Source organism: Amphiprion ocellaris, chromosome 10 (assembly GCF_022539595.1).
Source record: "Amphiprion ocellaris isolate individual 3 ecotype Okinawa chromosome 10, ASM2253959v1, whole genome shotgun sequence".
Classification (NCBI taxonomy): Eukaryota; Metazoa; Chordata; class Actinopteri; family Pomacentridae; genus Amphiprion; species Amphiprion ocellaris.
The window spans coordinates 7,936,679-7,953,129 of record NC_072775.1 but is presented as its reverse complement, the minus strand read 5'-3'; the positions used below and the strand labels follow the sequence as shown (position 1 = coordinate 7,953,129).

Here is a 16,451-nt window from a genome sequence, read left to right as displayed (position 1 = left end):
GTTTGAAGCTTTCTGTTTCCCAGCATTTCTCACGTCTTAATCTTCACTTACGATTCAGCTACAGGTCCAAACACAAGCGAGCCGATGAGTAAACCTGTCATGAAGACCGTCTGCACAATTTCAGCCATGTTAGACTTCCCACAGACCAGATCAAACTGCAAAACGATGACAAGATCAGTGGACGTAGATGACATCAAAGAAGACATAATGAATCAAACTGTGCTTACTTACATCAGTGACTATGGTGGCTTCATACAGCATGTTTCCATACACCCATCCATTCAGACACCTGGTGGTCTCATTGAGTCCATTTTCTCTGATGGCATCGATGTCCCAGTCCACAGGGACGAACATCTGACACCTGCTGAAGCTCCCATCTTCCTCCCGGGGCAGAGTCAGGTTCAGCTGCTCCTCTGTGGTCAGATTAGGACCAGCACTAAGGATCCAGTCTGTGTTACAGCGTCGCTCTGGATCTGTATCAACAAAAAGGAAACTACTAAGGAAAGTTGCCATTAAGAAATGCGGCAGAGCCAACCCAAGAGTGATCAGCTTTTGGAAGAAGCCGAACTCTCCGATGCTTTTCAGAATCTCTCCAAATTCCAGCATTCTCGCGCAGCAGATGATGAGGGAAGACAGCTGCAGTCCAAATGAGGATCAATATTTAACTGAATCAGTGACGGACCACGTGGGGAGGCCACATCCATATCTGAATGCTAACTCTGTTTACTAATGGTTGACCTGTTAAATGAAGAAGGTGAAAAGAGGGATTTATCACATGCTTTAAACAAACACTCTTATCCACTCATTGTAGTTCATAATGTGACTTTATTGAACTCCTAAAAATCAGGCTGCATGTGTTGAAATTTTCCAACAACATATATATTGGTCAAGGAATCTCCTTTGCATCTTATCACAAATATCCTGCTTCAAATTCAAATTATGCATGTGTGGATGTACACATTTTATGATTAAGCACATTTAAAAAATAGATGAAATGATCTGTAAAAAAGAAAATTACAAGGAAAATGTATTTGCCAATCAGTTAATTTAATACAAATCATTCAGGAGAGGCAGAATGAGGTTTTGTTTTTATGAGTAAACAATAAAATAGAAAGAAATTTAGAAAGTCGAGGTGACTTTCAGCACAAACTCTTTGACGATCAATCGTTTCATCACCAAATCACACGCACACACAAACACACAGGGAGAGAGAAAAGTGTGACTTGTGCCGTCCGTCTGGTTAAAATAATGTTCTTTATCCATTAGCCTGGTTTCAGTGAGAAAAGCTGCATATCATGACATCAAAACAGAGTGTGATTACAAGCCCCATGTGATTCCAAAATATGCATGTTAACGTATCAATAAGGTGTCAATTGAACTAATAATCTGTGCATGATTAGTGACGCTCTGACAAAAAGGCCAATAGTGGAAAAACACTACAAAACAAATCAAATGCTGTGGACTGAACAAGATGAGTCTCAATCGGTTTGCCTTAATCAATATTTACAAGTAAAATATTTCTTTTTTTGTTTGTTTTATCTGGCATGTACACTTCAACAGTCAATGCATCTACATCGTTACATACAAACCTCATGATGTTTGTGTGACAGTGCTTGGAGTTGCCATCATATGTACATTTACAACATCTTTACATACACCATTTACATCGGTACCTGAACTAGGAGCTACATCACAGCCCTTTGCACGTGGTACAAAACAACCATACAGCTACACTGGGAGTGACGAGTGATTTCCTTGGTGAGTGTTTAGAAAGCAAAGAGACTACAGTGCTGTCAAACTAACTTGAATAGTGACAAAAACAACTAATATAAGAACTGGTTTCTGAAGACATTTGAAGGGTTACTTCACCCAATATATGAAAATAGTGGTACGCAGCCATGCTGATAGGTTTGGATTGATTTACTGAGGCTTTAAGAGATTCGTTGTAACCTTTGATGCACAACATGGGTCAAAAGTGACCCATATTCAATGGAAAATGGGTATCTCTTGACCCATGTTGTGCATCCAAGGGTTAATACTGCAGCTCCTCAATACAGTGGAGGTGGATGGAGTTGTGCGAGCGGAGCTCATGGCATTAAAAGCAAGTTTACTGTCAGACAAGCAGCTCAGTGGGATTAAACTGAGCTAAATATAATGTCAGAATTCTAACATGCTCATATTTCGCAGGTAGCTGGAGTTTGCTAATTAACAGCAAAGAAAGTATTGGGGAAAATTGAAATTTTGACTTCATTGTGGTGCTACAGGGAAAAAAAAATCAGAGTATTAAGAGTTCTACTCGTGTCTTTAATGGCAGCCCATTCATTAATGTGTGGTTTTCTAACAAGCAAAAACGTCATCTTGCTGGAGAAAGTCATTAAATTTAATCGTCTAAGAACCACAAACTCTTGTGCCAATCAAGATGGTGAGGTTTCACAGATAAAATGAAACTCTGACCGCTAATTTTAACAGGATTTGTCTTTTAGTGAACTCAATTCATGGTGTTTCATTCAGTAGTTTTTGAGTTATTGACTTAAAAAAAAAAAAATCACTGCTATCCATACTATCCAGAGTCCATTTATTTCCATTGTATCTGGCTGCAGTAAAACTCTCACATCTCTCAAAATCTCAACAGTAAGTCCAAAACTATCTGCTTGGCTGATGACAAATTTGATCTTCGAACTGGGTGAACTGCCCCTCGCAGTTTTATTTTGCATTGGAAGAGCATTTTCAGTTTTTCAACATGCGTACCTCCACAGAAGTTCATCAGCAGTCAGCCTGTAACATGAGCCGACTGGGGCTCGACACTCATAACCAGCATTCAGGATTCTTCCCAGCTGTCAGATCAGTCATTTAAAGGCTCTAACTTAAAGGGGAACGCAGAAAATGATCTATCATTACCCGTGTCTGTCTGTTTTTTTATGTTAGTTTGCTGACGTATTTGTTGAAATGAAAGTAAAATTCTCGCTGCAGGTTCTGAGAGCTGCCGCTTTTGTTGGTTGACTCTTCATGAACTTCTTTTTTTTTTGAGGTACGAGCACAGAAAGTGGTTTTATTCAACACAAGAGAAATAATATTAGCAACCGGTGGTCACACACGGTGAAAAGAAAACAGCTATTGCATAGTATAAGAATATCAGGCAGGTCTCAATCTGTGAAAATAATCCTGTCTTTAATATCTCAGGAAAACACCATCTCACTAAGTGTTCTATTGTAAATAATTATCAAGTTTTTACAGCTGATCTGACACTCCTTTTTTGTTCTGACAAAAACATGACACCGATACAGTGGAGGAGAGAATTCATCGAACTGCCGTGGGCCGCCTTATACAGGAGAACGGATTCTTTTTAAGGTTTTGAGTTTAAATTCATTTGAACTTAGAGAATTACAAAACAAAAACTATGCTACAGAGTGTTTAGAAGGTTTCTGTATCAAAGTGAAGGGATTTTCATAGAATACACCTAATAATCACAGACTGACTTAATTTTTCACCAATCACACTGGTAAAGTCTATAGTAACTAAGGCTGAACTTACACTTTTCAATTTCAGTGCAGCATAAAGTGCCATATAAAGGTGGCACGATACTCCCATGAGTTTTGTGGCACAGTTGATTTTTTTTTTTTTTTTTTTTTTTTTTTTTTTTTAAAGAAAAAAAAAATAAAAGGCAATCATTTCCAGTACTGGCAGGAGATGGTTTGGATTGTGCTTGTGTATGAAGAGGAAGAAAAAAAAAAGAGATAAAGAAATTACGATTTGATATAGTTGATTGCATTTCTTCTCCCGTTTACTGTATAAGCGCACTGTAAACTTTTCAAGTGTGATTCCGGTGATGAACTGAACCCCTCAATGTGGTCCTCATGCATCCTGCAGTAGTGTCACACTGCTGCCAGCCTCACGTCTCCTCCTCCTCCTCCTCCTCCTTATCCTCATAATCCTCCTCCTCTCTTTGGCAGTAGTGGTTTCTTGGAATTGACTACAATGCAGCTGTGCAATACCATTTGCTTCTGTCCTTTGTTGCTGGCTCTACTTGACTTAACTGATGCTGAGCTGCGCGAATCCAATGAGTTTAATGTCATCAGGAATTTCAGACTCCTCCACACCAGATGCCTGAAAAAAATCATAAAATGTACTTAGTAAATCTCTCAGCTGTAATAACAAAGCGACATAGCACAAATGAGTAGAACAAAATCTATGTATGGTTTAATAAATGGTTCAGTTCAACTGCTTACCAGTTTGAAGGTCACATTTTTGTTACTATGAGGATCATCAACAATCTTTTGCAAATTGGCAGCGACTAAGGAGGAAAAAAAAAAGAAGTGAGACGACCGTGTCAGATGATTAACAAATAAGAACAAACAGGCCTTTTTCAGTCATTTCAGCAGAGAAAACTGGAAGCGACTCACAAGGACTATTTGTGCTGCTATGATTGGGTTGTAATTAACAGGTCAATATAGGATTGCAGGACTTTTTGTATCATTTTTTATTAATAAGTGATTGTTTCCATAATAAATAATTATGGAATTTGTAGAGACATGATCACAATGAACATAAAAAAACATCAGTTTTTTATTTTAAATAAAAATGTATGAAAGATATATCCCATGGACTTCAAAAGTCCCTCAGTTTTATATTGACCCTCACCTCTATTTCAACATGTACAATGATTGTTAATGTTCTTTCAATTTCTGTACGAAACGCCGACCTGAATAAAGGCTGAGTGACTTGGATCCTTTCTCATGGACACAATAAAATCTAAATCTTTCAGATCATACTGTACACATTTACTACAAATCACATACATTTTATGTCTTTTTCAGTTTTCCTTAACACTTATTTCAGTAAAAACTTAAAGGTTTACTTGCTTGACATAAGTAATACGAAACAACTGTCATGATAAACTTTGCATTAAGCTTCTATGATGTCAGAAAACTAAACGCAGAAGACAGTTGGGTTCAGCTGGGTTTGTACAAACACTATGACAATATGAAGTCTGCAGTGTGGGGGTGGAGATTGTAAAGTTGCACAAAGCAGGCCTTTATTTCTTTTCTTTCAGGGCAGGGAACATGTTACGTAAAATATAGACAGCTTTATGGCAGACTACAACTTAATTATACCGAGCTACGTGCAGGTAACGTCGCTTCATTTACACCTTAGAGGCCCTCACTTCCCACAACAGCGGACCGACATCTCACACGGGTTACCCACAAGGCACATTTCTTAACAGTGCATTATCAGCAAGGAACAAGACCTCAGGTTTCAGCTTATCTTATCCGTTTACCACGAGTGCAGCACATGTCATCACAAGGCTAAATGAACTCAACTAAAACAGCCCAGGTCAAATCTGGGGTCTTTAGCTACCCGACAGCCGTATAATAACTCTAACATCTTTATTCCATAAAGAAACAATATCCCACCATGCAGGATCATATCTTTTACTCACCAATGACTAAGTCCCTCCCATCAACCAGACCAGCTGAGACTAACTCCTGAGAAACTCCATCAGCAGAGTCTGAGGACAGAAATGAAAACAAAAACAAATCAGATATGAAACTTTAAGTGGAAGATGAAATGCCGGACAGGAAAAAGCAATGTGAGCATTCGTACCTCTGCCAGGCATGAACTCAAACCGAATGTCATTGAGCTCCTTCTTAAGGTTCCTCAATCTCAGGACGAGGCTGATAGGAACGCTGGTCGAGGCAGGTGGGTCCTGCAAAAGCACAACAGTAAAAGGCACACTGGTGACAATATGGCAAGAAACATGGAGAGTGTCAAAGACTGAATAAAAATGTCTTGAAGAAGAAAAACTACATTGTCATGACTGTTAGACCTCAAGAAGGAAAACGTGAGATTCTTTGGCAACACTAAATGTTAGCAAATCTTTGGTTTGTTTACAAGAAAACTCCACAGAGTACCTTTAAAGTTAACTAGAGGAGTCATTTCATGCCAACTCAACTAACCTTCATAGGGATTGTTGTGGATTTTCTTCAAAAAACAAAAACTAGGGTGTTCAGATAGCTGACCAGACGACTCATAAACAGGGGCGATCGTTCCCCATGCAGCGGCCTGGGTTTGATTCCAGCTCACAGCCCTTTGCTACAGGTCTTCCCACCATTCTTCTCCCTACTTTCCTGTTCCTGTTTGCCTCTCTACTAACTTGTCTAATAAAGCCAACAAAAGGCCAAAAAAAAAAAAACTTCAAAAAAAAAAAAAAAAAAAAGATGTGAGAAAACTTATATTAAATCTATGGGACCTTAAAAAATTGGAAAACTTTATTGCAATTACTTTTTAGTTATGAATTTTTGAAGTTCGGTCTTCAGAGCTAATTTTCAGAATTTCTCACCAATCTCTATTTTTTCCTGGATAGAGTTGAAATTTATGCTGAGCATCCATGAAACACTGAGGATAATTTGCAACTAAATTGCTGTTGCTGAATGTTTTACAGCAATCCTATTAATAACAATAAATAATTTTCAACACCAGAAGCTTCAATTTTTTTTTAGTTCTCTTTTATTTATTGAGTATTTGGTGACGCATAAATAAACTGAGTGCCACAGACTTTCTTAAATGTAGCTTTTGAGCTGAAAGACACGCTTTTAAAGGTATTTCTATTCCAAAGTGGCATATGTTCCAAAGTGTTACAACCCTGTAAAACCCACTGTTGCAAAAATACATCAGTTTTATTTTGTTATTATTGTTTTCTATTATATATATATATATATATATATATATATATATATATATATATATATATATATATATATATATATATATATATATATATATATATATATATATATGTATTTATACTTCAAAAATATTTTGGATTTTATTTTATTTATATACACAAAATAAATATGTAGTTTTATTTTTCTATTTTATTTGTTTATGTTATGCTCATTTGTTTTTCTATATTTGGGTCTTATAGGGTTAAAGTGTCATATGTGCTCTAAAATGGAACCAGCTGTTAGGGTCTGAGTGAGTTTGATTAAGGGCCTGTACAGAAAAAGCAACAAAACAAAATCAACAGCAGGATTGCTAAAACTACTTTGCATGCCTCCCAAAAGTCATTCTGCAAACAATGCATCTGCATGTTCTTAAAGAGCACCCTGCATTTTCCTATCATGTCTTCACCTGAACAGCAGGTGTGTGTGAAGGGCTCGCTGTCTGAGTCGGAGCCTGTGGTGGTGGAACATCCTCTTTTGTTGGACCCACGGTGGCAGACTTCTCATGCACTGCAACGGGTGGCTGCAGAGTCGGTGCGGAGCCATCTGCTGGCGGGAAAAGCTAAGAGACACGAATTTACAAATAAATCAGCGAAATCAGTTTCACATAAATGCAGAAGAAAAAGGTAAACAAAAGAAGACACACATAAAACAGTCATGCAGATCGCTCTGTCAAGGCATTACGTCAAAATCAAGATTTTCAGGTCATGTCCACTACGAATAGACTCACCTCCATGTTCTGGGACCCGTCCTTCACTCTGGGTGACTGCAGAACGGACATGACAGATTGTCAGGATTAAATACATGCAATTCTCCATTTATCCCCCCTACATATGGACTGATGAGGCATTGTAGGATTGAAGAAATTTGACACAAAGTAGGTGACGTTAAAACACAAGGCTTGACTGATATCACAGTTAAGAAGGAAAGGACAATGAAACCCCACACCCAGACAAAAATTGAGAAATAATTTGATCAGGTGATCTGAGCAGGGAGTTTGTTGGGGGTTTTTTTCTTCGGCCTAAACTCTGGCAATTTAAGTTTAATTAAAGTAATAATTGTTCCTGTAAACTGTAACACTAACTGTTTGTGTTGAGATCACGGCATTATTCATGACTTGTAAAAGAGAAACAGCTGAGTCCAAAAGCATTGGGGCATTATATATTATAACTTGAATTCCCCTCGGGATTAATAAAGTATCTATCTATCTATCTTGCTTTCTTTCTTTTTGGAGCTTAACTGCATCTTTTTGTTGCCCAAAGCTGCAGCAACAAGGAAATAAAAGAGAACTGGACTCTGTCAACTTTGTATGTATTTATAATGCATTTCGTTGCAAATATGCAACAACAATAAAAGAAAATCTATTCTGTTCTTTAAAAAAAACATTCTGTTTCTAAGTCATACAAAGTTTTATAAACTAGTATTTCTTGGTTGATTTTCCTAATAAACCTAAACTTGAACTACACTGAAATTGAGCAGGAGGTTTCAACAAAAACACACTCTTGTTTCGCTTTAAAAAAAACAAAAAAACAAAAAAACAACTCAGATTAACAGCACAGCAGCACCATCTGCTGGTCCGAAGGAAACTGTGCACTGACAAACACAGCATAGTGGCCTGTTAAAATAAACCAGACTGCTGTAAGACGCAGGCATGCAGAGTCTCACCCGCAGAGCCGCCACAGCAGCTTTGCCCTCCTCGCTCTCCTCATCCAGTTCATCGTCACTCCACTCCCACCCACCGTCCTCCGTTTTGTGTAGACGGCCGCTTGAGCCGGGCACCCGACGCACCTGAGTAACAGAAGAGAAACACTCAATACTGACTCATTTATCAGGTCTTTAATACGTGCCAGACTCTACCCAGCATGCATTAGCAGAACGTTACGAAACTGGGACACACCCTGGACAAGACAGCACACCTTGGCAGCACTCTACATAGACATTATATTCAATTAGTGTACATTCAGTGTGGTGCTAATGGATGCCAAACCTTTTTAGATCTGTCTGTAATTGTCGGACCTTTCTGTAGGAGCCTCTCCTGTAAGTACTCATTGTTCTGTAAGAGGAAGATCAACATTTCTTACACCATCTATAAATACTCTGGTTAAAAACTACATTTTTATAATCGTACTACATGGCTCACCTTGGCTTTTGTGAAGAATTTATGCTTCAGCAATTCAGCAGCAGTTGGCCTAAATAGGAAAGAGACACGAGACTCTTCATTATATTTGTTTCGCAACTGGGGAATCTGGTAGAAAGCAAAAGCAAAACAAGCACAAACTTAATCTGGCATTTGGCAGAAAAGGGTTTGGGGACTAACAGACCTTTTTTCAGGATCTTTCTGTAAACACAGTGAGAGCATCTTCCTGAAGGACTTGCCGTACTTCTTCACCATTTCCTTATCCGTGATGCCCGTCTCCAGACAGGGAGGGTCGTTCTGCAAAGTCAGCATCAGCACCTGCAGACACGCAAAGTCCAGTTTCAGTTAGCAAACAGATTAAAATTATCTGGAAAAACAATATCCACTCTAAAATTTTCCTCAGAATTAAGCTTTTCCAGAATATGCACAAACAGCTGCAACACAGAACTCTGTTAAAGAGTCTCAACTGGTTTTGTTGGAGTTGTTTTAACTATTTCTTCTGTGGTGAAATAAAGAAGCAACATGTACCCACAGGGGATTTGAACAGTGTTACCTTCATCGGTGGGTATTTGTGGTAAGGTGCAGCCCCAGTGGCCAGTTCAATAGCTGTTATCCCAAAACTCCAGATGTCCGCTTTGAAGTCATATCCACGAACCTGCAGATTAAAAAAAGACAAAAAAAACAGACGCATGTGAACCCAGGTGGCCCTTTCATATCCGAGCTGAGGCATTACAGACAGAACAGAAAGAAGCCATCTGTAAAGCAAAGCTCCTACCTGCTCCATGACCTCTGGAGCCATCCAGCATGGCGTTCCCACGAACGTCTTCCTAACCTTGTTCCTCGTCATGTCTCCCCCTGCTGCTAGAAAGGCACTCACACCAAAGTCTGAGGAATGTTTAAGACAGAAAACAAAAAGAAAATAATTTTAAAATATTGAGAAAAGTCATTTTTGTAGTCTAATCTGCACTGACATCATCTCCGAGTGCAATATCTCATGAAGGTGTAAAAACCACAGTAAACGAAGAGACAGGCGAAGCACTGTACCAGCAATTTGCACTGAGCCATCATCCCCGAGAAGAATGTTTCCAGCCTTTAGATCCCTGCCCATGAAGAGAGGAAGGATTAACATCGCAGCATACAATTAAAATGTCACAAGTCAGTAACTGCAGCACACAGGTGTGGCTCTAAAAGCAAACAAACACCCTTTATGATTCCACACAAACACGTCAAAGCCGCACTTTTGTAATGTTTCATCGTAACCCACTTGATTTCTGTTTGCGTTCTGTACACAGAGTCCAAACTATGCACAAAGAGCTGGAGTGGATTAACCTTACTTCAACCTTTATCTTTCCTGATTAGATGTAAGTGAGTTAGTCACAGTGTCTGAGCTCGATCAGCTGCTGCTCATTCTGTCGACTGAACTGCTGTCGACTAGCACTGAAGCTGAAATACCCATCATCCACTCTCAAAATGTTAGCAAAACAGGCTGTTTTATTAGATTTATCTAACGAAATGAACAACGACAGGACAGCAGTACATCAGGTTGAAGAAAACCTGTGTCTAAAGAAAACCTCTTTTGTGAATGGAGTCTGTACTGTACTTCATAAAACGCAGCACAGACGGTACAGAAAGGCCTTTCTTCTCAGTGGTGGTTCGCTGTGTTCCTGGGAGGAGCTTTTATGTAAAACAAACCTCCTCAATTATGCATTTTCACTTTATTAAATATTGAATGAGGCAGGTCTAGTTCAAACTGCACTCTCATATGCAGAGATGAAAGACTCGGTGCCTGGCTGAGCTGAGACAGCAGTGCATGATGGGACACACGAGCTATCAGAATTCAGAGTGCAGAGGACAGTGATAAAACATTGTAGCTCACCGATGAATCTGGCCGTTTTTGTGCAGGTACTCCAGCCCCTCCAACACTTCCTTCAGGATGGTGGCGATGCTGGCCTCGTCCAGCACTCCACTCTTGTGCTCGCCACGAGAGATGATGTGCTTGATGATGTCCAACACTGAGCCTGGGAGAGAGGCGGAGACACGAGACAAGCACACAGAACATGAAGGGGATCTCTAATATGGCAGGCGTTTAAGGTACATCAAATGGAATGCATCTGGTGGCTAGTACTATAAATAGCACTTTACATTCTTCTATCTGTGCCCTGCTTCCTAAAACAATACAGTGATCCCTCACCCTATCGTGGTCTCACTGTATCACAGATTTTTCGCTGTATCGCAGGATTTTGCGGTATAAAGGTATAATCATATATTTACTATTGTGACAAGCTGTGTTGAACAACGATGCTGGAGAAGGGGTATCTGCCTTTTATGCACTCTGCAACTAGCAAATGCTTTTATTTTGACATATAAAGAGCAGCACTATAGAGAAATGTGGCAGGAAGTCATCAAACACACTTCACACTCACAATCCTGACAACATAACACTTAACCAAACTAACTAGGCCGACTAAACCACAAAAACACAATAAAACACAAACACTAATAACACTGTAACACTAACATAAACCACAATAATGACATTTAAACCCCCAACACCCTGAACTCCCATGGTGCATTGCAGCACAACAGTTCAGTCATAGCTATCGGCTCTGCGATCACTACGTTATTTTAATTATTTTTGAGGTAAAATAAGCATTTTCTAGCCTAAAAATTGAAAACAATATAAGAATAATATAAAAACAATAATTAAAACACGTTAAAAGAATATTTAATCAAAATAAAATGCATAGCGCTGGGCTCTGATTGGCTCAGCGACTGTAGCATCAGTCTCCTCTGTCTGCAGTGTATAGCAGCATTCAGTATCTGGCCTTGTCCATTTCACATAGACATCTGATCACTGCATAGTGTTGCTCTGCAGTGTTATGCAGTGTGTGGGGAGGGTTTATAAAGCCTTAAAATGTATATAAATAATGAAATAAATATGTTCGCTTCCCGGATTTTTGTCTACAGCGGGACCAGATCTTCAAATCCTTTGGAAGAGTGCACTTGAACTGACAGATAATATGAAATGAACTAATGCTTTTATGTTGTTGTCTATTGTTTCTCTAACAAATTATGACAAATTCTGCAAACATTTAAAAACAATTATTGATAGACCAATGATTCAGGTTGATTAAAAGTCGTTTTGAGATAACTGGCATTGGCTATAAACCAGGGAGGGGCTAACAGGGGCCACATATGTTATTTTTGTTTTGTTTGTTTACAGAGTTTAGGTTTTTGAATACTTGGGTAGGTTGCATTTTTTAAAAATGTAATCTACTCAGACTGCAGGTCTGCTTACACAAACAGACAACAGCATATGTTCATTTAAGTTCAGCAATTTTGTTAATATGAAGAAATTGTTGTATTTTATCAGATGCAAAAACACAAGATATCAGCATTATGCATCGGCTATCAGCCGCAAATTCTCTCTAAATATTGTCATTGGCCACGAGTCATCAGTTCAAATAGTCTACGAAAATAACAACAGCAAGGAAGCTTTTTGTAACTAGGGTAAAACAAACTTCACCAGAGTAAAATATCCAGTTATCAATGTTTATGGTTGATGTATGTAGCACATAGCAATCATCAATCTGAAAACAGAAGTCAACTTTATCTGACATCTGCATGAAATCATGCAGAAACACATGAAATGTCACCGCAAGCTAGTTTATACACAAACCTCCCCATCATACTAGGCACTGTTGTTTTTCTTTTTGAAAACCAAATGATAATGTAATGCAGCATTACGCAGCTAAAATAGCAACATCTCCCACTTCCTCCCAAATGATGTAACATAACGATGAAGAATGCAATTAGTTTTATGTATTTAATTAACTTGTTTTTCAGAGTTTAACGGGAGCTGTGTAAAGAAAACCAGTTTATAATGTGTGATTATGTCCCACTAGGAGGAAATGCAGTGAGCAAGTGACATTATTACAGAAAAGTGGATCACCAAACACTAACTACACCCCTACACAGTATCTTCTATAGCTATTCATCTGTTTTTGATGGGTTTCATAGTGGATACAGTGTTCAGTGTTCACATATTATTCACTAAAAGTCCACACTGAAAGTGGAAGTGCACCACTAAAGTGAAGGAAACTTTATGAAAATTAAAAAAGGTAACTCTGAAGTTAAGTTTTAGTGCTGGCAGAGGAAAAGTGCAACATACCAACTACTAAGACACAATATACGGCTCAATATTACTGGCTCCCTGCTGAGTTAATCCAAACAGTCATCCTGAGTTTAAACTGGAGCTTGTTTGAGATAAAAGAAGGCGGCATGACAAACAAAGTAAAGTCAAGGTAAAGTTGGGAGTAAGCAAAGAGCAAACGAAACAAGCTTCTTCAGTATTACCGCACTTACCACCACTGAGCAGCTTCATCACCAGCCACAGTTCATCCTTCACCACAAAGGAGGTATAATAAGACACAATGTTTGGATGGTGGCACTGGCTCATCGCCTGAATCTCTTTCTGCACACAGGAGAAAAATGTGGGATAAAAGGTCATCCGATGAGCAGAAGCTTTAGTACACCGAGCCAAGCACTAATTAAAGCTTTACATTACACTTTCAGAGACAAACTCAATCTCAGTCACAGGATTTGATCTTTAGAGCTTATTCCAAGCGTGGCTTAAATCAAACAACCTAATCCCTGCTATTACTCTTACCTCAGAGATGAAAACTCACTGTTAAAATAGCTAAATCCATGCTTTCTACGCATTTTCAGCTTCACAATATTTTACAGACTTTACAGCAGATTTTTTTAGCCTATATTTGAAAGTAAATGTTTGTTATGTAAATAATATGACATGTATGTTATGTTTATTTTACTAAAGAGCTGCCAGTAGATTGCAGCTCTTGGTAATGTACAAACAATTAACATCAAACCCATGCACAACATTTTATTCAAGCAGCGGCGAGCAACAAGATGTGCAACACCTCAGGAGGACTGCTACCATTTACACTCATATTTTCCGCTACCATATCGGAAAAATATTATTATACTGTTTCCTCTTATTTTTTAAAAATCTTTTTATAAATAGGAGGCAAAAACAAGTTAAAAGTTAAACAATTAAAGTGTTATGCCATCTGTGCAGCCTTGTTTATTCACTGTTTCCATGGAAACAATGAAGCAATCAAGGTATGGGTTCCATACACAGAACAGATAACCCCTTTACTTTTCTGATAATATTATCACTGCATAATTCATGAGTGTAACATACATATGCAATTCCAAGATATTGGTGCATTTTTTTAAAAAGTAATCTAGCCATGGATTGTCTGGATTTGGTGTCGTTATAAAGCACTAGGGGTAAGGCTCTTTTGCAGTCAGTGGTGTCCAGGTGAGAGGCAGCTCTGAGTAGGACTGTGCATTCAGTCATACAGCATCTTCCTGCATTGCTTCAGACAACATGAAGCTCACTCTGGCCTACGCTCTCTCACATAGTGGTAAACATTTTACTCTTATGAGCAACTATTATTTAGACGTTTTGAAGTTTATACTTCAGAAAACAGAATAGGGGCAGTAGCTTGGTAACACAATTTTTTTGTCCATACTCTCTTTTCTCATTCTTTGAAATTACTAAATTCCATAGGTTTCAGTCCTGTGTAGGAACCCTGTAAATCCTAAACCTGGCGAACACAGCGCCTTTGACAAGGGACACCAATAAGCCACGACATTTTAACCTACAATACAGATTAAGGTGGATACAGGTCCAGCAAAAAGGGATTTCGCTCCACTAGTTTTACAATCCATCGAAGATGTACAATTGTGTTATCTCTTCTATGCAATACATGCAAGCTATGAGTAGGACCGCTTCATGACAAGAATGGATTAACCGGATTTTGTTTAAGTACCTTGCCTTCTGAGGTATTTAATTCAGTGGATTAAACAAAAGATGATACTCCATCTGGTTATTTTATCTATGACCGTTTCTGTGTAGAATTTTAAAGCAATTCTGCAGTAATATAAAGCTGCCCACTCACACTGCAGGGCATCGTTTCATCAGCCAATTACACTGGTGAATCACCACCACACGTTTTTATTGTAATTCAATAGGTGCGAAAAGTGTAAGACAGCAAAAATCCCCCCAATGATGATGCAGAATAAAATCATCCAACTTTTTACTATGACTTTCTGTTGTACTTGAGCTCTTGTTATCGTCGTAGGATTTCTGAAATTCACAAAATCAGGTTTGAAAATAACATGTTAACTATCACACGTACTGTTTTTAATATTAAACCACTGCTTGGTGTATAGCTCTCTGGACACTGATGTTGTGACACCTGACAATCTGGTTGTAATGAGCCATATGACAGAGTAATGTGTGTGTTAGACTTTTTACTCTCACGTGAGTGTTTGCAGCTGTGTTACATTTGAACATCAACATTCAACAATACAACACAGTGAAGAAATCACAATATTTCAGTGCAGGACAGCATTGTTGCACAATGACATGTTCTTTATTCACATTTAATTTTGTCCCAATGAGAACAGTAGCTGTGGTGTCCAGCTTTTGATCTTTCCTTGACTGATCTAACCGCACACACATAACAAACAGCTGGACACTGGCTCACATATATATCAACGGTTGCTTACCAGGAGCTCGTCCATGCTAGTTTGACATTTCTCCAGGTTGATGCGTTTGATGGCCACCTTCTCCTTCCTCGGCTTGCAGTAGGCTGCCTGGACAACTGCAGTGGCTCCACTCCCTCGGGACAACAACATTAGGAGCCAAGTCATCACACTGTTGGAGAGCTTTGACTTCCAGGACACAGCAGTCACCACATAACAGCTAAACTAGTTCACTCAAGTACATTTTAATGTCAAAAGTAGACTGAAAACAGGCCTCTAACATTAGGGACTAAAGTCATTTAGTGTAATATGCAGCATGAATCTAAGTTCAACAGATATATGAAAGGGACAGTTTACTTTAGATACCACATCAGACCAAGTCTTTAGCTCAAAGTCATCAGTCACGTTATCTGGACCAGTGTGAAGTATGAATGGCTGTCTAAAAGCCGTATCACACCTTCAGCTAAAGAGCACCACCCACTCCAACAGCGGACGACTCTTCACGTACTGTATGCTAACTTGCGTTAGCTAGCCGTTTAGCTTCAAACTGGCAACCTAGGAAGCAAATTCGCTTTAGCTCTCCAGCTAATGAGAACAGCTAATTAATTTGGCATTGCCATAGAGAAACTGCTGAGCTATTGACGTTGCTGCAATGTAGCTACGAGTTGTAACTGGACTTCTGTAGCTACAGACATGCAGTGCTAAGTGGCTAGTGACGGTTATAGCAGCCGACACCGCTGTGCAGGCAGGCAGGCAGGCGATGCTAAGAGCTAGCATTAGCAAGCTAAGCTACTCACCTATCACCTCATTGAGCTCATAGTCGTCCTTGTCGATGGACCAGGACTGAGAGGACTGGTCGTCTGCCATGGTGGTAGTTTGAACGGTGTGATCAGTGCTTCTGGACAATAACAGAGACGCTGTCTGTGGTAGTATTTTTGTGATTACTCCATTCGTCTCCGGTGAAGCTGGCTGCTGCTGCTGTTCCGCTGACAACTCCTGCCGCTCCTGTCAACACAACT

The 16,451-nt window shown here is 39.1% G+C and overlaps 2 protein-coding genes and 1 long non-coding RNA gene across 5 annotated transcripts in view; 1 reads left to right on the top strand and 2 right to left on the bottom strand.

Annotated features, from left to right (window-relative positions):
* The window catches only part of LOC129347223 (solute carrier family 22 member 13-like), a 10,041-nt gene extending 9,282 nt beyond the window's left edge, over window positions 1-759 (bottom strand). Inside the window, exons 1-2 of the mRNA XM_023284555.3 lie at window positions 232-759; window positions 52-155 (exon numbers count right to left, since the gene is read on the bottom strand). Coding sequence (XP_023140323.2) covers window positions 52-155; window positions 232-606 — 479 coding nt within the window. The 5' untranslated portion in view covers window positions 607-759. The remainder of the gene's footprint in view (window positions 1-51; window positions 156-231) is intronic.
* Window positions 1-3,637, top strand: part of LOC129349895 (uncharacterized) — a 3,796-nt gene extending 159 nt beyond the window's left edge. Inside the window, exon 2 of the long non-coding RNA XR_008603079.1 lies at window positions 59-3,637. This is a non-coding gene — a long non-coding RNA (uncharacterized LOC129349895). The remainder of the gene's footprint in view (window positions 1-58) is intronic.
* On the bottom strand, window positions 1,027-16,451 carry LOC111577995 (serine/threonine-protein kinase OSR1-like). 3 transcript variants are annotated; one of them, XM_023284553.3, is made up of 17 exons: window positions 16,230-16,450; window positions 15,457-15,569; window positions 13,222-13,330; window positions 10,733-10,874; window positions 9,901-9,956; window positions 9,632-9,741; window positions 9,410-9,511; window positions 9,041-9,174; window positions 8,860-8,908; window positions 8,707-8,772; window positions 8,385-8,507; window positions 7,450-7,485; window positions 7,129-7,281; window positions 5,602-5,704; window positions 5,438-5,506; window positions 4,227-4,291; window positions 1,027-4,104 (listed from the first exon to the last, which is right to left on the bottom strand). In XM_023284553.3, the coding sequence occupies exons 1-17, from the start codon at window positions 16,297-16,299 to the stop codon at window positions 4,030-4,032; spliced, it is 1,575 nt and encodes a 524-aa protein (XP_023140321.1). In that variant the 5' UTR covers window positions 16,300-16,450; the 3' UTR covers window positions 1,027-4,029. The 3 variants fall into 3 exon arrangements, with proteins under 3 accessions (XP_023140321.1, XP_023140320.1, XP_054870674.1); XM_023284552.3 differs by having other exon boundaries at window positions 9,410-9,741; window positions 16,230-16,451; XM_055014699.1 differs by lacking the exon at window positions 7,450-7,485 and having other exon boundaries at window positions 16,230-16,451.